The sequence below is a fragment of the Eleutherodactylus coqui genome, chromosome 5 (genome assembly GCF_035609145.1).
Source record: "Eleutherodactylus coqui strain aEleCoq1 chromosome 5, aEleCoq1.hap1, whole genome shotgun sequence".
NCBI lineage: Eukaryota > Metazoa > Chordata > Amphibia > Anura > Eleutherodactylidae > Eleutherodactylus > Eleutherodactylus coqui.
The window spans coordinates 215,582,228-215,599,983 of NC_089841.1; the positions used below are offsets into that span (position 1 = coordinate 215,582,228).

At 43.8% G+C, this 17,756-nt stretch overlaps 1 protein-coding gene across 1 annotated transcript in view; it reads right to left on the reverse strand.

Annotated features, from left to right (window-relative positions):
* Nucleotides 1-15,829: 15,829 nt before the first annotated feature.
* TJP2 (tight junction protein 2) overlaps nt 15,830-17,756 on the reverse strand; it is a 121,599-nt gene continuing 119,672 nt past the window's right edge. The window contains exon 24 of the mRNA XM_066604196.1: nt 15,830-16,667. Coding sequence (XP_066460293.1) covers nt 16,502-16,667 — 166 coding nt within the window. The 3' untranslated portion in view covers nt 15,830-16,501. The remainder of the gene's footprint in view (nt 16,668-17,756) is intronic.

Genomic DNA, 17,756 nt, shown 5'->3' on the forward strand with positions numbered 1-17,756 from the left:
ACTATTACTACTTGGGCCACTATGGAAGACACTATCTTTACACAATTTTATTATTACCAGGCCCTTTGAAGGCGTATTGGAGAAAATGAGTTTGACACCCCTGCTCTACTGTTGTTTTTTGGTTGATATCTATGCAGATATATTCTGCTCAATATCTAATGAAGGGTCCTTTCAAACGAGAAGATTATTGTCACAGTAGTTATCGCTATTGTGCTTTCTCAGAGGAGCAATAATCATTCAGTAAAATATATTTACTATCAGAAGCATACATACCTATAATCAATACTCTAACCACATTAAATAATGCAAGGCTCTTGGTATGTAATTTGATCAAATTACACCCATCTACCAACGTCCAGGTGATCAAGCTCTCAGATGGGTCCTAACTAGAGATGAGCGAGCATTGCTCTTCTCAAGTAACTGCCTTCTTGTCCAAGCGTGCTTGGGGGGAAGCGGAGGAGAGTAGAGTGGAGCGGGGGGGGGGGGGGGGGGGGGGATAGAAATCTCTCTCTCTCTATCCCCCCGCCGCCTCCCTGAGCACGCTCGGACGAGAAGGCAGTTACTCGAGAAGAGCAATGCTCGCTTGAGTAACTGACCTTACCGAGCATGCTCGCTCATCTCTAGTCCTAACGCTAATACTAGGTGGTAAATCTCAACCTAGAAAAGATGGGTTCCTACCTCTCAGAATGCTCCTCTCTGGGGACTAAGCGTACAAATAAAACCAGCTTGACAATGTTAACAATAAATTGTTCAATGTAGACGGGCCCTAACTTTCTACGATTTTGGCTGGTGCTGATATGCAAATTTATTGGACATGTTATATAATGACATATGATATATATGTATATATATATAACGGGTCTCCCACAGATCAGAATCGTGCACACTAAATATATTGCTTGCTTGTTTTTATGTATCTTGGAATATATTATATGTATATTTTGTATTTATCTTTTGATTTTCTCTTAAAGGGGTTGTCCCGCGGCAGCAAGTGGGTCTATACACTTCTGTATGGCCATATTAATGCACTTTGTAATGTACATTGTGCATTAATTATGAGCCATACAGAAGTTATAAGAAGTTTTTCACTTACCTGTTCCGTTGCTAGCGTCCTCGTTTCCATGGAGCCGACTAATTTTCGCCGTCTAATGGCCAAATTAGCCGCGCTTGCGCAGTCCGGGTCTTCTTCTTTTCTCAATGGGGCCGCTCGTGCAGGATGCCGACTCCGTGTAGCTCTGCCCCGTCACGTGCCGATTCCAGCCAATCAGGAGGCTGGAATCGGCAATGGACCGCACAGAAGCCCTGCGGTCCACCGAGGGAGAAGATCCCGGCGGCCATCTTCAGCCAGTAAGTAAGAAGTCACCGGAGCACGGGGATTCAGGTAAGCACTCTCCGGTGTTCTTTTTTAACCCCTGCATCGGGGTTGTCTCGCGCCGAACGGGGGGGGTCGAAAAAAAAACAAACCCCGTTTCGGCACGGGACAACCCCTTTAAGGCTGCCTGTCCACTGGCGTATTTTCATTGTGTTCCTCGCGGCGGAGAATCACAGCGATTCTCCGCTCGCGGGTGTCAAACCGCGCCATTCTCTTATGTCCACACAGCCATTGTGCTGTACTGCTGAGCGACCAGTGTGCATTGCTGATGTTACTGACAAACATGATCTTGCAGGCATCCTAAGTGAGTGTTATGCTTCTCTGGGCTTATAACCAAAAACTCCTGCTTCAGTTTATATTAACTCCTTCTGTGCTGTACATTGTTGCCTTGTAACAGTACTTTCCATTGACTAATTCTATGGTGAGGTAATCAAAGATCGCTATGTAAGCCAGCTGGGACACTTATTAGGTGCTCAAGTGTTGTTCAGTCTCTGGCATTAGTCTGCCAAATTCTTATATTTGAGGCCTGTGTTTGATCTTCCTCTGTTCCTGGATCATGGCTGTGGCCTAGTACCTAATTAATAGAAAATGGAGCCAAATGGAACCCAAAGTAAACCCTGTTATAAGAGGGGCAAAATTAATCAAACAAAAGCCCACCAGGTATATAGCATCAGGTAATGCCAGACCGAGATCCACGAGGAGCCAAATAATATATTCAGAGGTGCAATCACTATATCTCCATGCTCCGTCTCTTCAGGAGGGTAAGTAGCCATCAAGTAAGACGTGCCAGACGGCCATGCAGCAAATACCATAGAAGAAACCAAAGCAAGCCATGCTTTGAAGTTTCTTCTATGTTATTGCCTAACACCTTGGATTTTCCTGTCTATACCCAACCTGTAGTTCTATACCCAGATCCTGATCTCAGTCTACGTTTGACTTTGTCCACCATATCTGGAACTTGTAGTTCAACTATGTGGACTGCATCCTTTAACCTGTGTCCATACAACCTTCTGTGTTCACACTACAGTCTGGTACTTCTAGCTCCATTCCAGGTTCTGATTGCATTAAGTCCTGTTTTCATGCTTATCTCCTGCCACTTATCTCCTCAACTAGTGACTCTTCTAGGATCAGCGACATGGGGATCCACCACAAAGTCCATCCCTCCTCATGGCCTGCAAGGTTCAAAACCGGTGGAACGCAGACTCCACAACACTGTCTAGGCAGCAGCAAACCGTTTGCAACCACAAGGACCTATATTCGTAGCCACCTATGTGACACCCCTGAATTCATGCTCATTTTCCAAAAGACATAACCTGGCAAAATGACAGTACATAGCAAAGCACCAAATCAGAATAAAACAAGGCAGCATACATAGTGCGAAGTATATTTAAAGTCTCTTTATTCCTGCATCATAGTAAAATGTGACGTTTCGAACTATGCGGTCTTTGTCAAGCTGAAGTCAAAATGACAACAGGACAACAAGATATACATACATGCAAAAACCTCCACAAATCACCACATTTTAATGCATGTCATGTTGTCATTTTGATTTGAGCTGAGGATGTGACAGATCCATGCTGTTGGTTCCTGGAGGTAGCCGACAACATGGAGCAGTCATGGGGGGCCGCAGGAAGCCCCCTCGTTCCCCCAGTAATGCGATCAGTGCTATCCAAAGGATAACGCTGATCGCATCCATGAGGGTGGCTGAAACAACTCACGCTTATCATCCCTCATGTCTCGCAATTATCTGGTCCGGAATGGGCCCTCCGGCGTCTTCTGCGCATTCGCGCCTAAGTGAAAATGGCGACGCATGCACAGACGAACAGATCGGCGCGGGACCTTTAGTAGCCGAGAAGCAGGAGATGTCACCGGTCCCTGAGCCCATGATCACCGATAATCCAATGGATAACGGTGATCACGGAAAAGTTGTAAAAAGTAAAGTTTCACCTCCCCTCTTGCATCGGATCCATGAGGGGAGGTGAAAATACTCACCCCCATCCTCTGTGATGTCTGTGGTGTTATGGTCCTTCCAGGACCTTACGTCGCCTTCTGCGCATGCGCGCCCAATGGAAATGTCGGGCGCGTGCCCAGAAAATTTAAAACCCCTCTGCTCCCAGTTAGCATGAGTAGCCGGGAGCAGAGAGATATCACCGGGGACTGCTGTATGCGGTTCCCGGTCATATGATCACTGTTATCCAATGGATAGACAGTGATCATCTAAAGTAAAAAAAAGTGTAAAAGAAAAAAGTTAAAGTTTCATTTCCCCTCACAGATATGAAATTACATACCTAAGGCCCACGGATTCATCCACGGCCCTTAGCCAGACTTTTGTGCCAAAGTAGCAGACGCATGCGAAAAAGCCGCAGATTGCCCGGATAATTAAAATTTCCCTGCTCCTGGATACCAAATGTAGCTGAGAGCCTGCAGATTTCACGGGGGCCATGGTACGCGTTCCCTGGTCACGTGATCACATAAAAGTAAAAATAAGTTAAAATTTCACCACCCGTCACGGATCTGATCCTAGGGCCTCCGGCAATGTCCCTTGATGGGATCTTTATCCGCTGACCTTTCCCCAACTTTGGCGCATGCGCCCGTTGGCAAAATAGTGGACACAAGCGCAGAAGCTGGGGAGGGTCTGGTAAATTTAAAATCTCCTTGCTCCTGGCTTTTAAAGGTAGCCGAGAGCCTGGAGCAGTGACCGACGGCCATGGTGAGCAGTCCCCGGTCACGTGATCGCCGTTATCCAAAGGATAATGGCGATCATGTAAAAACTAAAAACAGCTGAACTTCAATGCTCCTTTCGGTTTGGGCCCCGTTGTGCATCCACACATAAGATTAGGGTCACAATGGGTATTTTTCTGAACACAGGTCAAACAGTGGGATCCATTTTGGGGTGAAAGCCTCCATTCATATGTCTGCTGTACAAAAAAAGCTGTTTTTAAAATGACATAATTGCCAAAAAAATGAAAATCATAATTTTTTTTCTTCTGCTTTTCTTAGATTCATTCAAAAACTGTGGGGTCAAAATACACAGTACACCCCTGGATGAATTCATTAAGTGGTCTAGTTTTCAAAATGGAGTCATTTGTGGAGTGTTCCTCAAAATGTTGATAAGTAATGGATAAAAAAAAAACTAAAGTTTTTCAAAAATAAAGTAAACAGAAGGGAATATATATCTTAGCAAAAACGTGTACAGTATGTTTGCACATATTTGAGATATTACAGTTGAAAATGTGAAAAAATATTTTTTTTCTAAAATGTTCCCAATTTTGGCACTTTTAATAAATATTCACAAATTCTATCGGTCTATTTTTTACCACCTAAATAAAGTACAACATGTGGCCAAAAAAACAATGTCAGAATCACTTGGATATACAAAACCTTTATGGAGTTATTCTATGTTAAAGTGGCACATTAGATTTCCAAAATTTGGCTTCGTCACTAAGGGGTTAAATAGAAAAGATGCCATAAAAACATAAAGTTGAGGGGGTCACAAGGTGCCATATTGCAGATTATACAGTGCTCGAATTCCCTGGCTAGTCATCACTAACACATCATTCTTGACACCACTGGAATAGTTCAGTTGGAGACATTTCCAAACTACATCAAAAGGCCTTTGGACACTGGAGAATGTTATGGCCACTTCTTTGAGAAATGCAATGGGACTTCAAAAAACAATAGTATTATCTTACTTGTCAATAAGACATCTTACAGGATATATTGTAGCTGAATTTACCATTTTTTATCTTCATTTTTAGTGGAGTATTTTTAATACAATAACAATGCAAAATCAATGTTCATTATATAAGTTCTCATTGTCTCCATTATGTCCTGTATGTTATTTAGGGTGGATTCAGACGACCGTATATCGGCTTGGTTTTCACGCCGAGCCGATATACGATGTCCTTGCCTGCAGGTGGGGGGGTGGGGTGGAAGAGCCAGAAGCAGGAACTGAGCTCCCGCCCCTCGCCACTATTTGAAATGGGAGGGGTGAGACGGGGCGGAGCTAAGTGATGGGACTTAGCTCCGCCCCCGTCTCACCCCCTCCTATTGCAAATACTGGCAAGGGGCGGAGAGGGGGCAGGAGCTCAGTTTCTGCTCCTGGGTCTTCCATCCCCCCCCTGCAGACAAGGACATCGTATATCGGCTCGGCGTGAAAACCAAGCCGATATACGGTCGTCTGAATCCACCCTTAGGGTGCCCACCCACTGGCGATTTTTTTTCCCTGCGAAATTCGCAGCATTTTTTTCTCTGCAGGGGTCTATGGGACTTGTAATGTTAAAATCGCGATCGCGCAAAATCGCGATTTCGCGGTAAATTGCGATTTTGTGCGATTGCGATTTTAACATTACAAGTCCCATAGACCCCTGCAGAGAAAAAAATGCTGCGAATTTCGCAGGGAAAAAAATCGCCAGTGGGTGGGTGCCCTTATACTGCACAGTAAGTGCCATAAACCAAAACCCACACAACAACAGAATTGCTGTTTTTTTCCCATCTCACCCAACAAACATGTATTATGCTCTAATATAGTTAGCACCGCTTATATAAGCCCCGTCCATTATAAATTAAAATACCAATAAAACCCCAAACAAATACGACTTCTTATACGCTTAGATGAATATGCTAAAGGCTTCTTACTTTTATTCAATATATAATATAAAAAAGACTATCAAGCCAGAGACACTTTACAAATAATAGATTACTTAATTAGAGCGTTTCAAAAATGATACGGGAACCCTTAGAAGGTTTATAAGTAGATATATCCTCTTCCAAAATATGCTTGATTTAGATATAACTCACAGCAATATTAGTGAGCTCATCTGAATACAATATATATATTTTTCAGATGGGTTTGTATGTTTTTAGTGTATCTTATTTGGAGATTTCACGAGGAATTTATATAGTTATGTCAAGGGTTCCTACTGATAAGTTTCATTACGATGTGCATCAAAATAATTGATAGCACATCACAGAGACGCTATAATGTACTGTATAGTGTCACGTTTAGAGAGAGTATTCAGAGTATAAATTATACCCAAGGCGCTAAATAAATATGTTTTCCACCAGGAAAGCGTCCCAATAGTAGTCCAATAGACCAGGATAAGGTTTATAGTACAAGCCTAATATTGGTCCTCTCCATAGTGCATTCAGTTCTTTTATACAATATGGTCGATGACCTTATGCATTTTCTCCTGGTATTGGGCTGTACGTACTCTCAATATGGACACTTTGTACAATTTATTCTTGAATGGTATTAGCCACTCTTTAATGCTCGTAGCTGTATGGGAATATTTGTGTTAGGATCCTCATCAAATCCTTTTCACGGAAGTATAGGACATACTTTTGCTCATACAGCAGGCAAAATAATAGTGTCGGCTGTTTGTACCATCAGTCAGTAAATCAGTTAGGTATTATATTCACTCCACTTTATCTCCTAGACTCCAAATCATGCATATAGGTTTCCTGCACATTTAAATTTGCAGATCTCTGCTCATGAATGTGGGTCTAAAGTCTTTATTATGTGGGCTAGTTATATATTCAGCACCACATTCGATAGTTAGTGGTTCAATCTCCCCATGTGCCGATTTTTATCTTATCTCATGCTCTGGGAAGTTAACTGATTTACTGACTAAGGCCTCCTTCCCATGAACGGATTTCCGCCGCGCAATTCGCGGCGAAAATCCACTGCGTTGCCCGCAGCTATTAGGTTCTATTGAACCTAATAGCTCAGGGCACACAGTGCGGAATTCCGCACCGTGAAATCTCCCGTCCTCACCCGCGGCATGCTCTATTTGCCGCGGGCGTACGCGCTGACGGCTTCCATTGCAGTCAATGGAAGCCGTCCGTTCACGCTATCTCCCGCTGTGTTAAAGATAGCGTGAAAACGCTTTCCCGCCTACCGCCGCCGCGTCATATGACGCGGTGGGCGTGTCATGTGAGGCGGCGGCGGTGGGCGGGGAAGCGTCATGCGGGAGCGAAGACGCCGGATATGCTGGTAAGTATGGGGTCTCTGGGGGGCACCGTGACGGGCTTCGCCGCGGAATATTCCGCGGCAGAGCCCGTCACGCTCGTGTGCAGCCAGCCTATCTATACCTCAACGCGTTTCCCTAGCTAACTGTGCTCAAAGCTAGTTCATCAGGCGGGTTTATATTGGGGCTGCACAAGGGATTTGTTTTTCATCCCCTAATGAGCAGCAGCGATACAGCTCGTAGCGAGCATCATGCAGCAATATGCTAAAGGCTGTACTTTCCAAAATTGGGTCATCTCTGGGGGATTCCACTGTACTGGTACTCATCAAATAGGGCACCCAAGAACTAGTCCAGCAAAGGACATTGCAGAATACGCCGTGCCTGAGTTCTGCACCAAAATCCGCACGGCTAACTGCAGATTCTGATGCAGAATGGACAGCAGAATTCTGCTATTTTCAATTCCGCACCAAAATCCACACACAAATACCGTAATACAGATTTTGGTGCTGATTATTCCGCAGGAGGGCATATTACACAACGCTATCATCAACGCTGTTGCAGAATACTCCATCCTGTATGAAAGATTCCTAATACAATTCTGATGCTTCATCTAATATGTACGAATGTACAATTTGTTCGTTAGCCCAGATGGGGTATAACAGCAGATGACCAATTCCAACGCCATTGCTGCCTAAAGGTGCGTTTAGGCAGAACGATTACAGTTCCAAGAATCATTCAAATGAACGAAAGTGAACAATAATTTCTTAGTTTAAACGCGAGCCAACGACTGAACGGCGAACGAGAATCGATCGCTTCTCGTTCAGTTTCAGCCGACATAAAAATCATTGTGGCTCGTTCACTTCTCGTTGGGTTTAGACACTAATTGTTTAGGGTTTCACATTGAAACACTGAATGAGAAGTTCACGATTCTCGATGATGATCTGCCTGGCTAAGGCCTAGTGCCCACGGCCGTGACGGGCTCTGCAGGCGGAATTCCGCAGCGGAGTCCGCCACAGCACCCCCCCCCCCCCCCCAAAAGACCCCATACTCACTTCCGGATCCGCTGCCCGTTGTCCCGCATCCTTTCTGTCGGCGCGCATGCGCAGTACAGTGCATGACACGCCCACAGCGTCACATGACGCGGGCGTCGGTGGGCAGGGAAGCGTTTTCATCCTATCTTCCGCGTCGGACGGCTTCCATTGACTGGGTGATTACGAGTGATTTCGCCCCGTGAGCATTGCTCTATTAGGTTCAATAGAACCTAATAGCTGTGGGGCAATGCCGCAGATTTCCATCCGCCCGTGGGAATTGGGCCTAAACAGGCTGCGCAAGTGTGAACGATTTGGTGATGAGGTCACCAATGCATTGCGGAAATTCTGATGGCTAAAGGAGGTTCAACTTGCTACTTGATGTTGCCTTTAATGAAGCGGCCATTCACTGTATAGAATAGAAAAACCCTCAATGGATAGAAGGGCTACTGACACAGATGAGCCTTGTAATATCGGCACATGACTCCAATTTTCAAACACATTGTCCAATAAAGTGTTTATTACATGTTTCAGATTTGTAAATACTCCACATTAAATACTTAGTGATGTACCATTTTGTTAAATGTTTGTTATTCTTTTGATCAGTTAGCCTGCATAATGTCTATTTGCACAGCTTCTTCTTCTAAATATGCGAGCTGCTAATTGTGTATTGAGTATCAGTTCCACAGAAGCCATTAGTTTATGTGTATTTCTACTGTATTCGCACTAATATATGCCTTACTCCATTGTTCATGATTTTACATGGCCACTTAGAATCCAACATGTCAGGATTAATTTTCTAAGCCGGCCACCGCTAGGACTGCACTTGGCAGAAGACAGAGATTCCTTCATTGAATTTGTAAGAGTCAGAAGAAAGAAGAAAGCCTGTCTCTAGCCTATCATTTTAATAACTAAACTTGGAAGTGTGTATGAACACAATCTCCGTGCCAATACAGAGGATATTCTCTGGGATGACATAATTACAGAGTTTAACCTTGAATATCAAATTAAAGCGTACCTCCAATTATAAAAGAGAAATACATGGGAGTGCAGGAGTGTGGAGCAGGAGGTTACGGCCACACCGGCAGGGGCTCCGCCACACGTTACCGCAATTCTACTGCAACATTCTCAACAAACGCCACATCTGTTGCATGCCAATTTACTGCCAATTTTGCTGTGTATTCCTTGCAGATTTAGGGCTATTTCAGACGACCGTATATCGGCTCGGTTTTCACGCCGAGCCGATATACAGTGTCCTTGTCTGCATGGGGGGGGGGGGGGGGGGGGAGGGGAGGATGGAAGAGCCAGGAGCAGGAACTGAGCTCCCGCCCCCTCTCCACTATTTGCAATAGGAGGGGCGAGATGGGGGCGGAGCTGAGTAACAGCGCTTAGCTCCGCCCCATCCCACCCCTCCCATTGCAAAACCAGCGGGGGAAAAAAAAAAAGAATTGACATGCTGCAGCTGTCAATCCCGCACCGCAGCACCGGATCCGCCCAGCTTTTCAGCGACGGATTGGCCGCCACGTGTGGACAAAATTTTTGACAAATCTCATCTACATGGCTGGCTAATCCCAGTATTAGCGTCCACAGCGAAATCCCACATGGAAAATCCACGGCAAATCCACCCCGTGTGAACCCAGCCTAATAGTTAATCATTGTACAGCATTAGAGTATTTTGCTTTTTAGGCCGCTTTCACACGGACGACGCGATATCGTCATGAGAAAACCACAGCCAGCGCTTCCTGGAGGTGGGGAATTTGAACCTCGAATCCAGGAAGGGCTGGCAGAAGACTGAAGACAAGTGCCAGAGCTCTTAGGTGATTATTATTTTCTATGCAAGTAGGGCTTATTTTATGGCTTTTATAGTAGGATTCACTAATGTAAAGGTAGCATTGCATTCTCATTGCACAGAAACCACATGTTGGTGCAATGGAACAGAAAGGAAGGGTGCATAGGGAAACATGGGCTACAAAAACAAAATCGCAAATCGCAGTTGTATAGAGCATGCCACGATTTTGTATTCTCGCAATGTCGCAGGCTACAAAACATCGCTAATGTGAAAGAACCCATTGGAAACCATGGGCTTCTCATACATGCGTTCTGTAGCACTGTCACATTGCTACAAAATCGCACGATTATGTAGCCCGTGTAAAAGCAGCCTTAACCGCAGTAGGGCCGCAGGACGAGACAATAGACAAAGCGTCCTTCTCTACCTCCTAGGCCACCATATTCAGGATGGGAGCAAAGCACAAAAGGACCACACAGCATCAGCTCTCGCCCTGAAGACCATTACAATAATTGTAATGCTGATCTTTAGATTATTTTTTTCTACGACTTACCTAATAAATCACTGCTCTTATTGGTTATGGCTAATACAAAGTCACAGATCTAAAAACTTTTGGGTGACGTTTGGCAATCTTGATCATAAATTGTGGGTTTAAGAAATCAAAATGAAATCACAGCCAAGTTAGGAACTTGCAGTCCCAAGGATAGTCCATTTAATGAAATTTGGGTAGCTGCACTTTCCTTTATTTTTGAGTAAAATAGAGGCAGGGTCTTATATCAATATATTTATTCCTGATGCTTTTAGTTGAAGATCACTCCTAAACAGCTGCCCCTATGTGGCTGAAGACTGTTACTAAGGAAAATCCGTCTTCAGCTGCATAGATGAATAGGGTCAGTGATTATGGTAGACAGCTGGTCTTTAGGGCTCGTTCAGACAAGCGCTGTCCACGCGCATAAGAGGTGTGCACAGAACGTGCTGCTGTAGGAACTAATGGGTTCCTATAGAAGCGTTCTCATGGACAACTGTTAGACACGCGGAATCTGCGCATCTAACAAAGATAGGACATGCGAGTGCAAAAGTTGCAGGTCAGCTCAGAGGTGCGTGCAGACATAAGACCTGTCCTATCTTTGCTGCGTGCTTTCCATACACTCCTATTGGAGCTGGAAAGCACGCTCCACACACCTCGGATCGTGTGAACAGGCTATTTCAAAGTAGTTCGAATTAGCCTGTTCACGCAATCTTTATAGCAGTGTAGCCACGCGATATGCACACGGCTACACTGCGGGCGGACAGCGCTCCTGTGAAAGAGCAAGAAATAATGTACTTGTTCATGACATTGAATAAAGAATATAAGTTACATTGGATCACAATCTGCAATGCAGAGATTATATTTATGCTCTGGCGTTTTGGGGTGGTTTAAAATGCTATGGTGAGATTTATTTTGGGAGAAGGACTACATCCACAGCATTCACTTTAATGGGACATCTGCCTGCAATACCAAGTCGGGCCACTGCGGAGGACTGTGCGTTTGCATCAACATAGGAGCTCCAGAGGGCAGCGCAGTGACCGGTGGGGGTCCCATACAACGGACCCCTGTTGACCAACTGTCCATGACATATCCTGAGGATAAGCCATCAATAATTTCAGAGTCTGACAACCTCTTTAATTTAATCCACGGTACTACAACGAGCATGGACATCATTTGGCTGCAGAATATAGAAACACACTGCACTAAATTAAGTGGGCAGTCAACTAGTGATGGCATATGTTCACAATCGGGTATTTCATCAGCTGTGATATTTACAAGATGCTCATCTGCCACTTTGCGCCGTAAAAACAAAGAAAATGTGTATTTTGTAGTTTGACTGAATGTGTTCATCTAATGAGCGAGCACGCTCGGGAAGGTGAGTTTCTTGAGCGAGCCTCGCTCATCTCTAGTAACTGCCTTCTCCTCCGAGCGTGCTCGGGGAGAGGGGGGGGGTGAATTCTTGTTTAGATGCATGCTTTTATCTGAATTACACTGGCATATTTTTCTACTTCTAAATATTATGCTTTTCTTTTGGTTTTGGGTTTAATCTAGATTTAAAGTAGAGCCAAAAATTATGAAGGAACACTTACAGAACTTAGTACACACACACACACACACACACACACACACACACACACACACAAAAAAAATTTACTTTTTTGTTTCCTACTTAATACGAGTAGTACCATATGTTTTTTTTTCTTCGGGCCGGCGCATGCGCGGCACGCAACAGATGTGCCGTGCACATCCGCTGGGCCGAAGAAAGAAGATCCGGCCGCGACGGAGAGAAGATGAAGCTGCGACGAAGGGAAGATCCGGAGCGGGCGAGAGGTGAGTTAATTCTTATTTTCAGCGCTCATGTCCTCGGGGCAGGAGGGACCCGCTACGGATTCTCTATGGAGAATCCGTAGCGGGCCTGATTTTCCCCGTGGACATGAGGCCTTACAGTAATCTGTGCTGATGCCCAAGTGTCACTGTATGAGCAGGGGGTATTGCTAGGATAGAGAGAAAATTCAAGATGCGTTGTGTAACCTTGTGTGAATGGGTTGCAAACACAGGTAGATCCCATCTTAAAAGCGGTCGTCTCATCTCAACTTTTCAACAAACTTCGTTTGCCAGCTTCTACAGCTTAGCTCTGCTCTGCCGTGATCTGCAAGCATCATTTCCATGTCATTTGCAGGATATGTGCTCCCAATGCAGAGATAAAATGTTACCCTTGCACACAGTAAGACAATGTATTCCTGCTCAGTATCTTTCATATTCTTAACCCCTTTGTGACCAAGCTTTTTTGTTTCTTTCCATTTTTGGTTTTTCCTCCCCCCTTTTAAAAAAAATCATAACCCCTTTATTTATCCATCGACGTCGCTGTATGAGGGCTTGTTTTTTGCGGGACGAGTTGTATTTTTCAATGGTGCTATTTAATGTACCATATAATGTACTGAAAAACTTTGTAAAAATTCTAATTGGCGAAAAATGGAGAAAAAGGACATTCCGACATCTTTCTGTGCATCTAGTTTCTACGGCGCACAAACTGCAACAAAAATGACCTGAACTTTATTCTATGGGTCAGTACGATTACTACGATACCAAACTTATATAGTGTTTTGTTTTTTTTGCTGTACTACTGCGTTTCCCCAAAAATAAGACACTATCTTATATACATTTTTGCCCCAAAAGAGGGTCTTATTACTTACCTAGCAGGCATAGTTTGGGTCGCATAAATCTATATTACGCTCAAGCTCAGCAGCACTATGGAGCAATACTAGTAACCTCATTGGTTCTGATTCACTATTCCAGCAACCTGATTGGTTGTTTGGGTTCCCTGATTCAACCTGATTGGTTGTTAGTGCACAGCTTGAGTGTAATATAGATATTTGCGTTCGGGTCTCTCTCGCTGGTCGCTGTCGCTCCGGCAGGCTTGAATGACATCATTAAACGGCTGTGATTGGTTCATCGAGCGCCGCCTCTGATTGGCTGAGGCGGTGTTTTTGAACCAATCACAGCAATCTCTTGCTGGTGGCGGAGTAATCAAGCCCCATTAACAGGAAGAGAATGCTCTCTCAGCGCTGAGAACTACATGAAAAACTGGCAGAGGGAACCAAACAGCAACTGCTAGGTTTTTTTTTGTTTGGTTGTTTTTTTTTATATTTCCCCCTTCCCCCTGAAAATCAGGGTAGGGATTATTATAGGGGTAAGTCATATTATCGGGGAAACCTCGTACTTGTATTTTTTTTTCAAAGATATTTAATTTTTTTTTTAAAGCTTGTGTCGGTACCAGTTTGAAATACATACGGCTTTTTGATCGCTTTTTATTGCCTTTTTTCTTGTAGACTGGGTGACCAAAAAAGAGCATTTCTGGCGATATATATATATTTTTTGGACGACATTCACCGTGCGGGGTAAATAATGCGTTACTTTGGTAGGTCGGACCTTTACGGGCTCAGCGATACCAAGTGTGTATTTTTGTTTTATTATTTATATTACATAATAAATATGGCAAAAGTTTTTTTTTTTAAATAGTTAGTAAAAGTTTATTGATCTCATTTTTACTTTTTTTTTTAGTCCTCCCAGGGGATCACAACTTGCGATGCTTTGATCGCTCCTGCAGTATGATGTAATGCTGTAGCATAATATCAAGGCCCCTGGTTGCTATGACACCCATGTGGTTCCCTGCATTCTCATTGAATGGACTGCGGCATTTAAAGTGTTAGCAGCCCCGATGAGCCACTCGGCTCGTCTGAGCTGTTGCCGCTGAGTGTTGGCTGTAAGAAACAGCCGGCATCCGGGATTTATGGAGGGAGATCACCCCGCAATCACCCTTCATACACGTCCTGCATCTGCAGGACGTAAAAACACTATGGGTCGGTCACTGAGGGGTTACCATAAAAGAACCTTAGCAGCAAGGATCCAACTTCTTACAGTAGCTCTGTTAAACCCCCTTCTCCCGTCACGGAGTGATTCATTTTTGGAGCAGAGAATAAAAGCTTCAGTTTTTTTTCTTTATTGATTTCAATGGGTTTAAGAGAAAACAAAAAAAACCAACAAAAAAAAAACCTTTCACTTTGCTTCAGTTCTGTTGGGTCGCCTTCACAGTGGCGTGAAAATCGTGCAGGATTTGTGCGTTGCGAGCCGCACAAATATGAATCCAATTCTTTTGAATGGGTTTCATACACGTTAGCGATATTTTTCTTGCATGGCACTGCGATGCCATGCAGAAAAAAAGCAAGTTCTATCTATCTATCAGCAAGATCTCGCATCACAGCCCTATTGTTTTCAATAGGGTCTGCGGCAGCAACGCCGGCCCCATTGAAAGCAATGGGAAAACTCCACAATCCTCTGGAGGGGGGTTTACCTTCATCTCTGCATTGATGCACGGGGTTTTCATAAGGTGGAAAACGCGATATGGGGCGATATTCACGGCCCCATATTGCGTTCGCCAGTGAGAAGTTAGTCTTAGGTTTCAGATTTTCTTTTTTTGGGGGGGGGGGGGTTAAACCCATTATAAGCTATGGGGGTTAAAAAGAAAAAGAAAAAAGAAAAACACGCATTTACATTCCATTTTTGGAAACAGAAGTAAAATAGAATTTGAGATGAAAAACCCTAAGACTCCTAATACAGATGTGAATGAGCCCTTACATTCCATGATGCGAGAAGACATTATAAGTCTAACCCTCGCAGCTGGCAAGGTTGTTTTATGTTAAGGAGGTGAACGCTACGTGACCAGGAACACATTGTCTTGCTGTGTGTAAGGATACCGTTCAGCTCTGCCAGTTACACCGCCAGCACCAGTATAGAACGGCTTCAGGGCTACTGCACATGCCCGATAGCAGTCCTACACACTAGTGCAGCTACGGTGCAGAATAGCGCACACGCAGGAGCGGAGAGGACGAAGAGTGCAGAAAAGCAGCCACAGCTACCGAAAACACAAATGGGGACACAGGGTATAGATATCAAAGGTACATTCTTAAAAAATACATGTACAATATTTGACAACCTCCTTACATTCACATTCTTCAACCTATCACCCGACTTTGTAGAGCTGGAAATACCCATATAATCTAATATGTTATAGTACCTACCCATCTATTTGCAGGTCCTAAAGTATTTTATAAAAAAAGTAAAGAAATCTTGCAAGTCAAACTCAGCTGAAGTTTAAAGGTTTTATTTTGAGAAAGGCTAAAAGAAAAAAAAAAAAGAAAAGAAACTAAACGATGAACAGGCTACGCACTTTCAAACCTGGTTGTATACAGGCAAACTGGTCAGTTTCAAAAAGAGGCATACAAGCCTGATGGTTGGAGTCAAATTAACACTAACAAGCGCGCATAATTTTAAGGTTATTTTAAAGTCATGCAACACATGTTTAAGACATTCTAACACAAAAAGGCACTTGTTCAAATTCTATTTTTGGAATGTTGTGAGAAATCGTGATATTCGCGAGCACCCCTCACAGCAAGAACAGGTAAGTATGCCAGAACCGAACCATCCCTGTCATATAGGCGAAGTTTTAGTAAAATGTATATCAGTACAAATTAACAAGATGAAAGAAAAAGAACCTTTGCAGTTTATAACCCTACCTCTTATATTTACACGGTACCAAAAGACCCCAATATCGTTCACTGGGGCTCACCAGTTTGGTATACAAATTCAAGTGTCTTTAATACACGACTAATAGAAGAAACCAAGTTGAAGAACAACTGCAAAAGTTCAGAATGTTCATACGCAAAACATGTTAAATGTAATCTAAAAATATAATCTCTATTCCTGTCTGTACATTATTAACCAACAGAAACACGGGACCCCCTCGTTTTGAGCAGAGCTTCACAATTCAGTATCCCTGTATTTTGTTGGCTGGGCGTAAAATCCTCGCTTTGACTGATCAGACAATTGGCGCCGATAATCTTCTTCATCTTCATCGCTTCCATAACTTCCCTTCTTATCCAGGTAAGACCAAGCAGCTGGTTTCTGGGGCTCGGGAGGACGAGAACTTGAAAGACAAAAAAAAGGGCAGAATGATCAAAAGACTATTGCAAGCAAAAACAAAACGGAGTACGTAAAACACCAGGTACCTACAGAGATATAAACCGATGTGTATCAAACTTTCTCAGAGAAAGAAAAAAAAAAGTTTTCTTTTTCTTAAAGGGACACTTCAGTAATTTTTTTTTTCTAATTCATTCATTATTTCCCCCCCCCCCCCCCCAGTATATATACGTGAGCGAGTGTTACCTTGGTTAGTCATTCCTTTCTGACCGAGAGCGACCTCTCCATACTACCCTCTACAAAGTATGGTAGGATGGGTGGCACCATTTTTCTTGGCGCCTACATCTGCTTGACCTTAAGCACACAGCCAAGACAGTCCAGGAGTGCCTTAGGGACAACTGTGAATGCACTTGAGTGGCCTGGCCAGAGTCCTGACTTGAACCCAATCAAACATCTCTGGAGAGACCGGATAATGGCTGTCCACAGATGGCCCCCATCCAACCTGACAGAGCTTGAGAGAATCTGCAGAGAAGAATGGCGAGGTTGCAGGGCTACGACATGATTTTTGGTCATGCGACCCCTGTTGTGGCTAAAGTCAGCCTGTAGCCCTAGCCCCGAGTTGAAATAGTTGCAGTCCTGCAACTCAATGACTGCTGCTATGACAATGTGAAGTATATGCAGTTGTGCTGATCAATGTTGCTTCTGAGTTTTTTTTAATCCCCCCTTTAAGTTCTTAAACCAAATAAGTGAATTTAAATGGTGCATATAAAACCCGCATAGGTTTTCATTGCAGATTCCAATGCGGTGGCTTTTACAACAATTGCATTGAAAACTGTGGCAGATTATGACCAAACCTATGCAACCATCTGAATACACCTATAGTTTAAACATCAAGGGACAGCCCCACCTTCACCATTTAGATAAAGCCGCAGGAGGTCCTATAGACCCGAATGATGCAGATTCTACACATTCTCTTCCTAGATGCTTTAACTATGGAGAGGCGCTTATGTTTTCATGAAAGTTAGGCCGTATTCACACGGTTGTATACATGTAGTGCTTGCAGGAACGCTGCCTTCCAATAGGTGGCGCTGCAGAG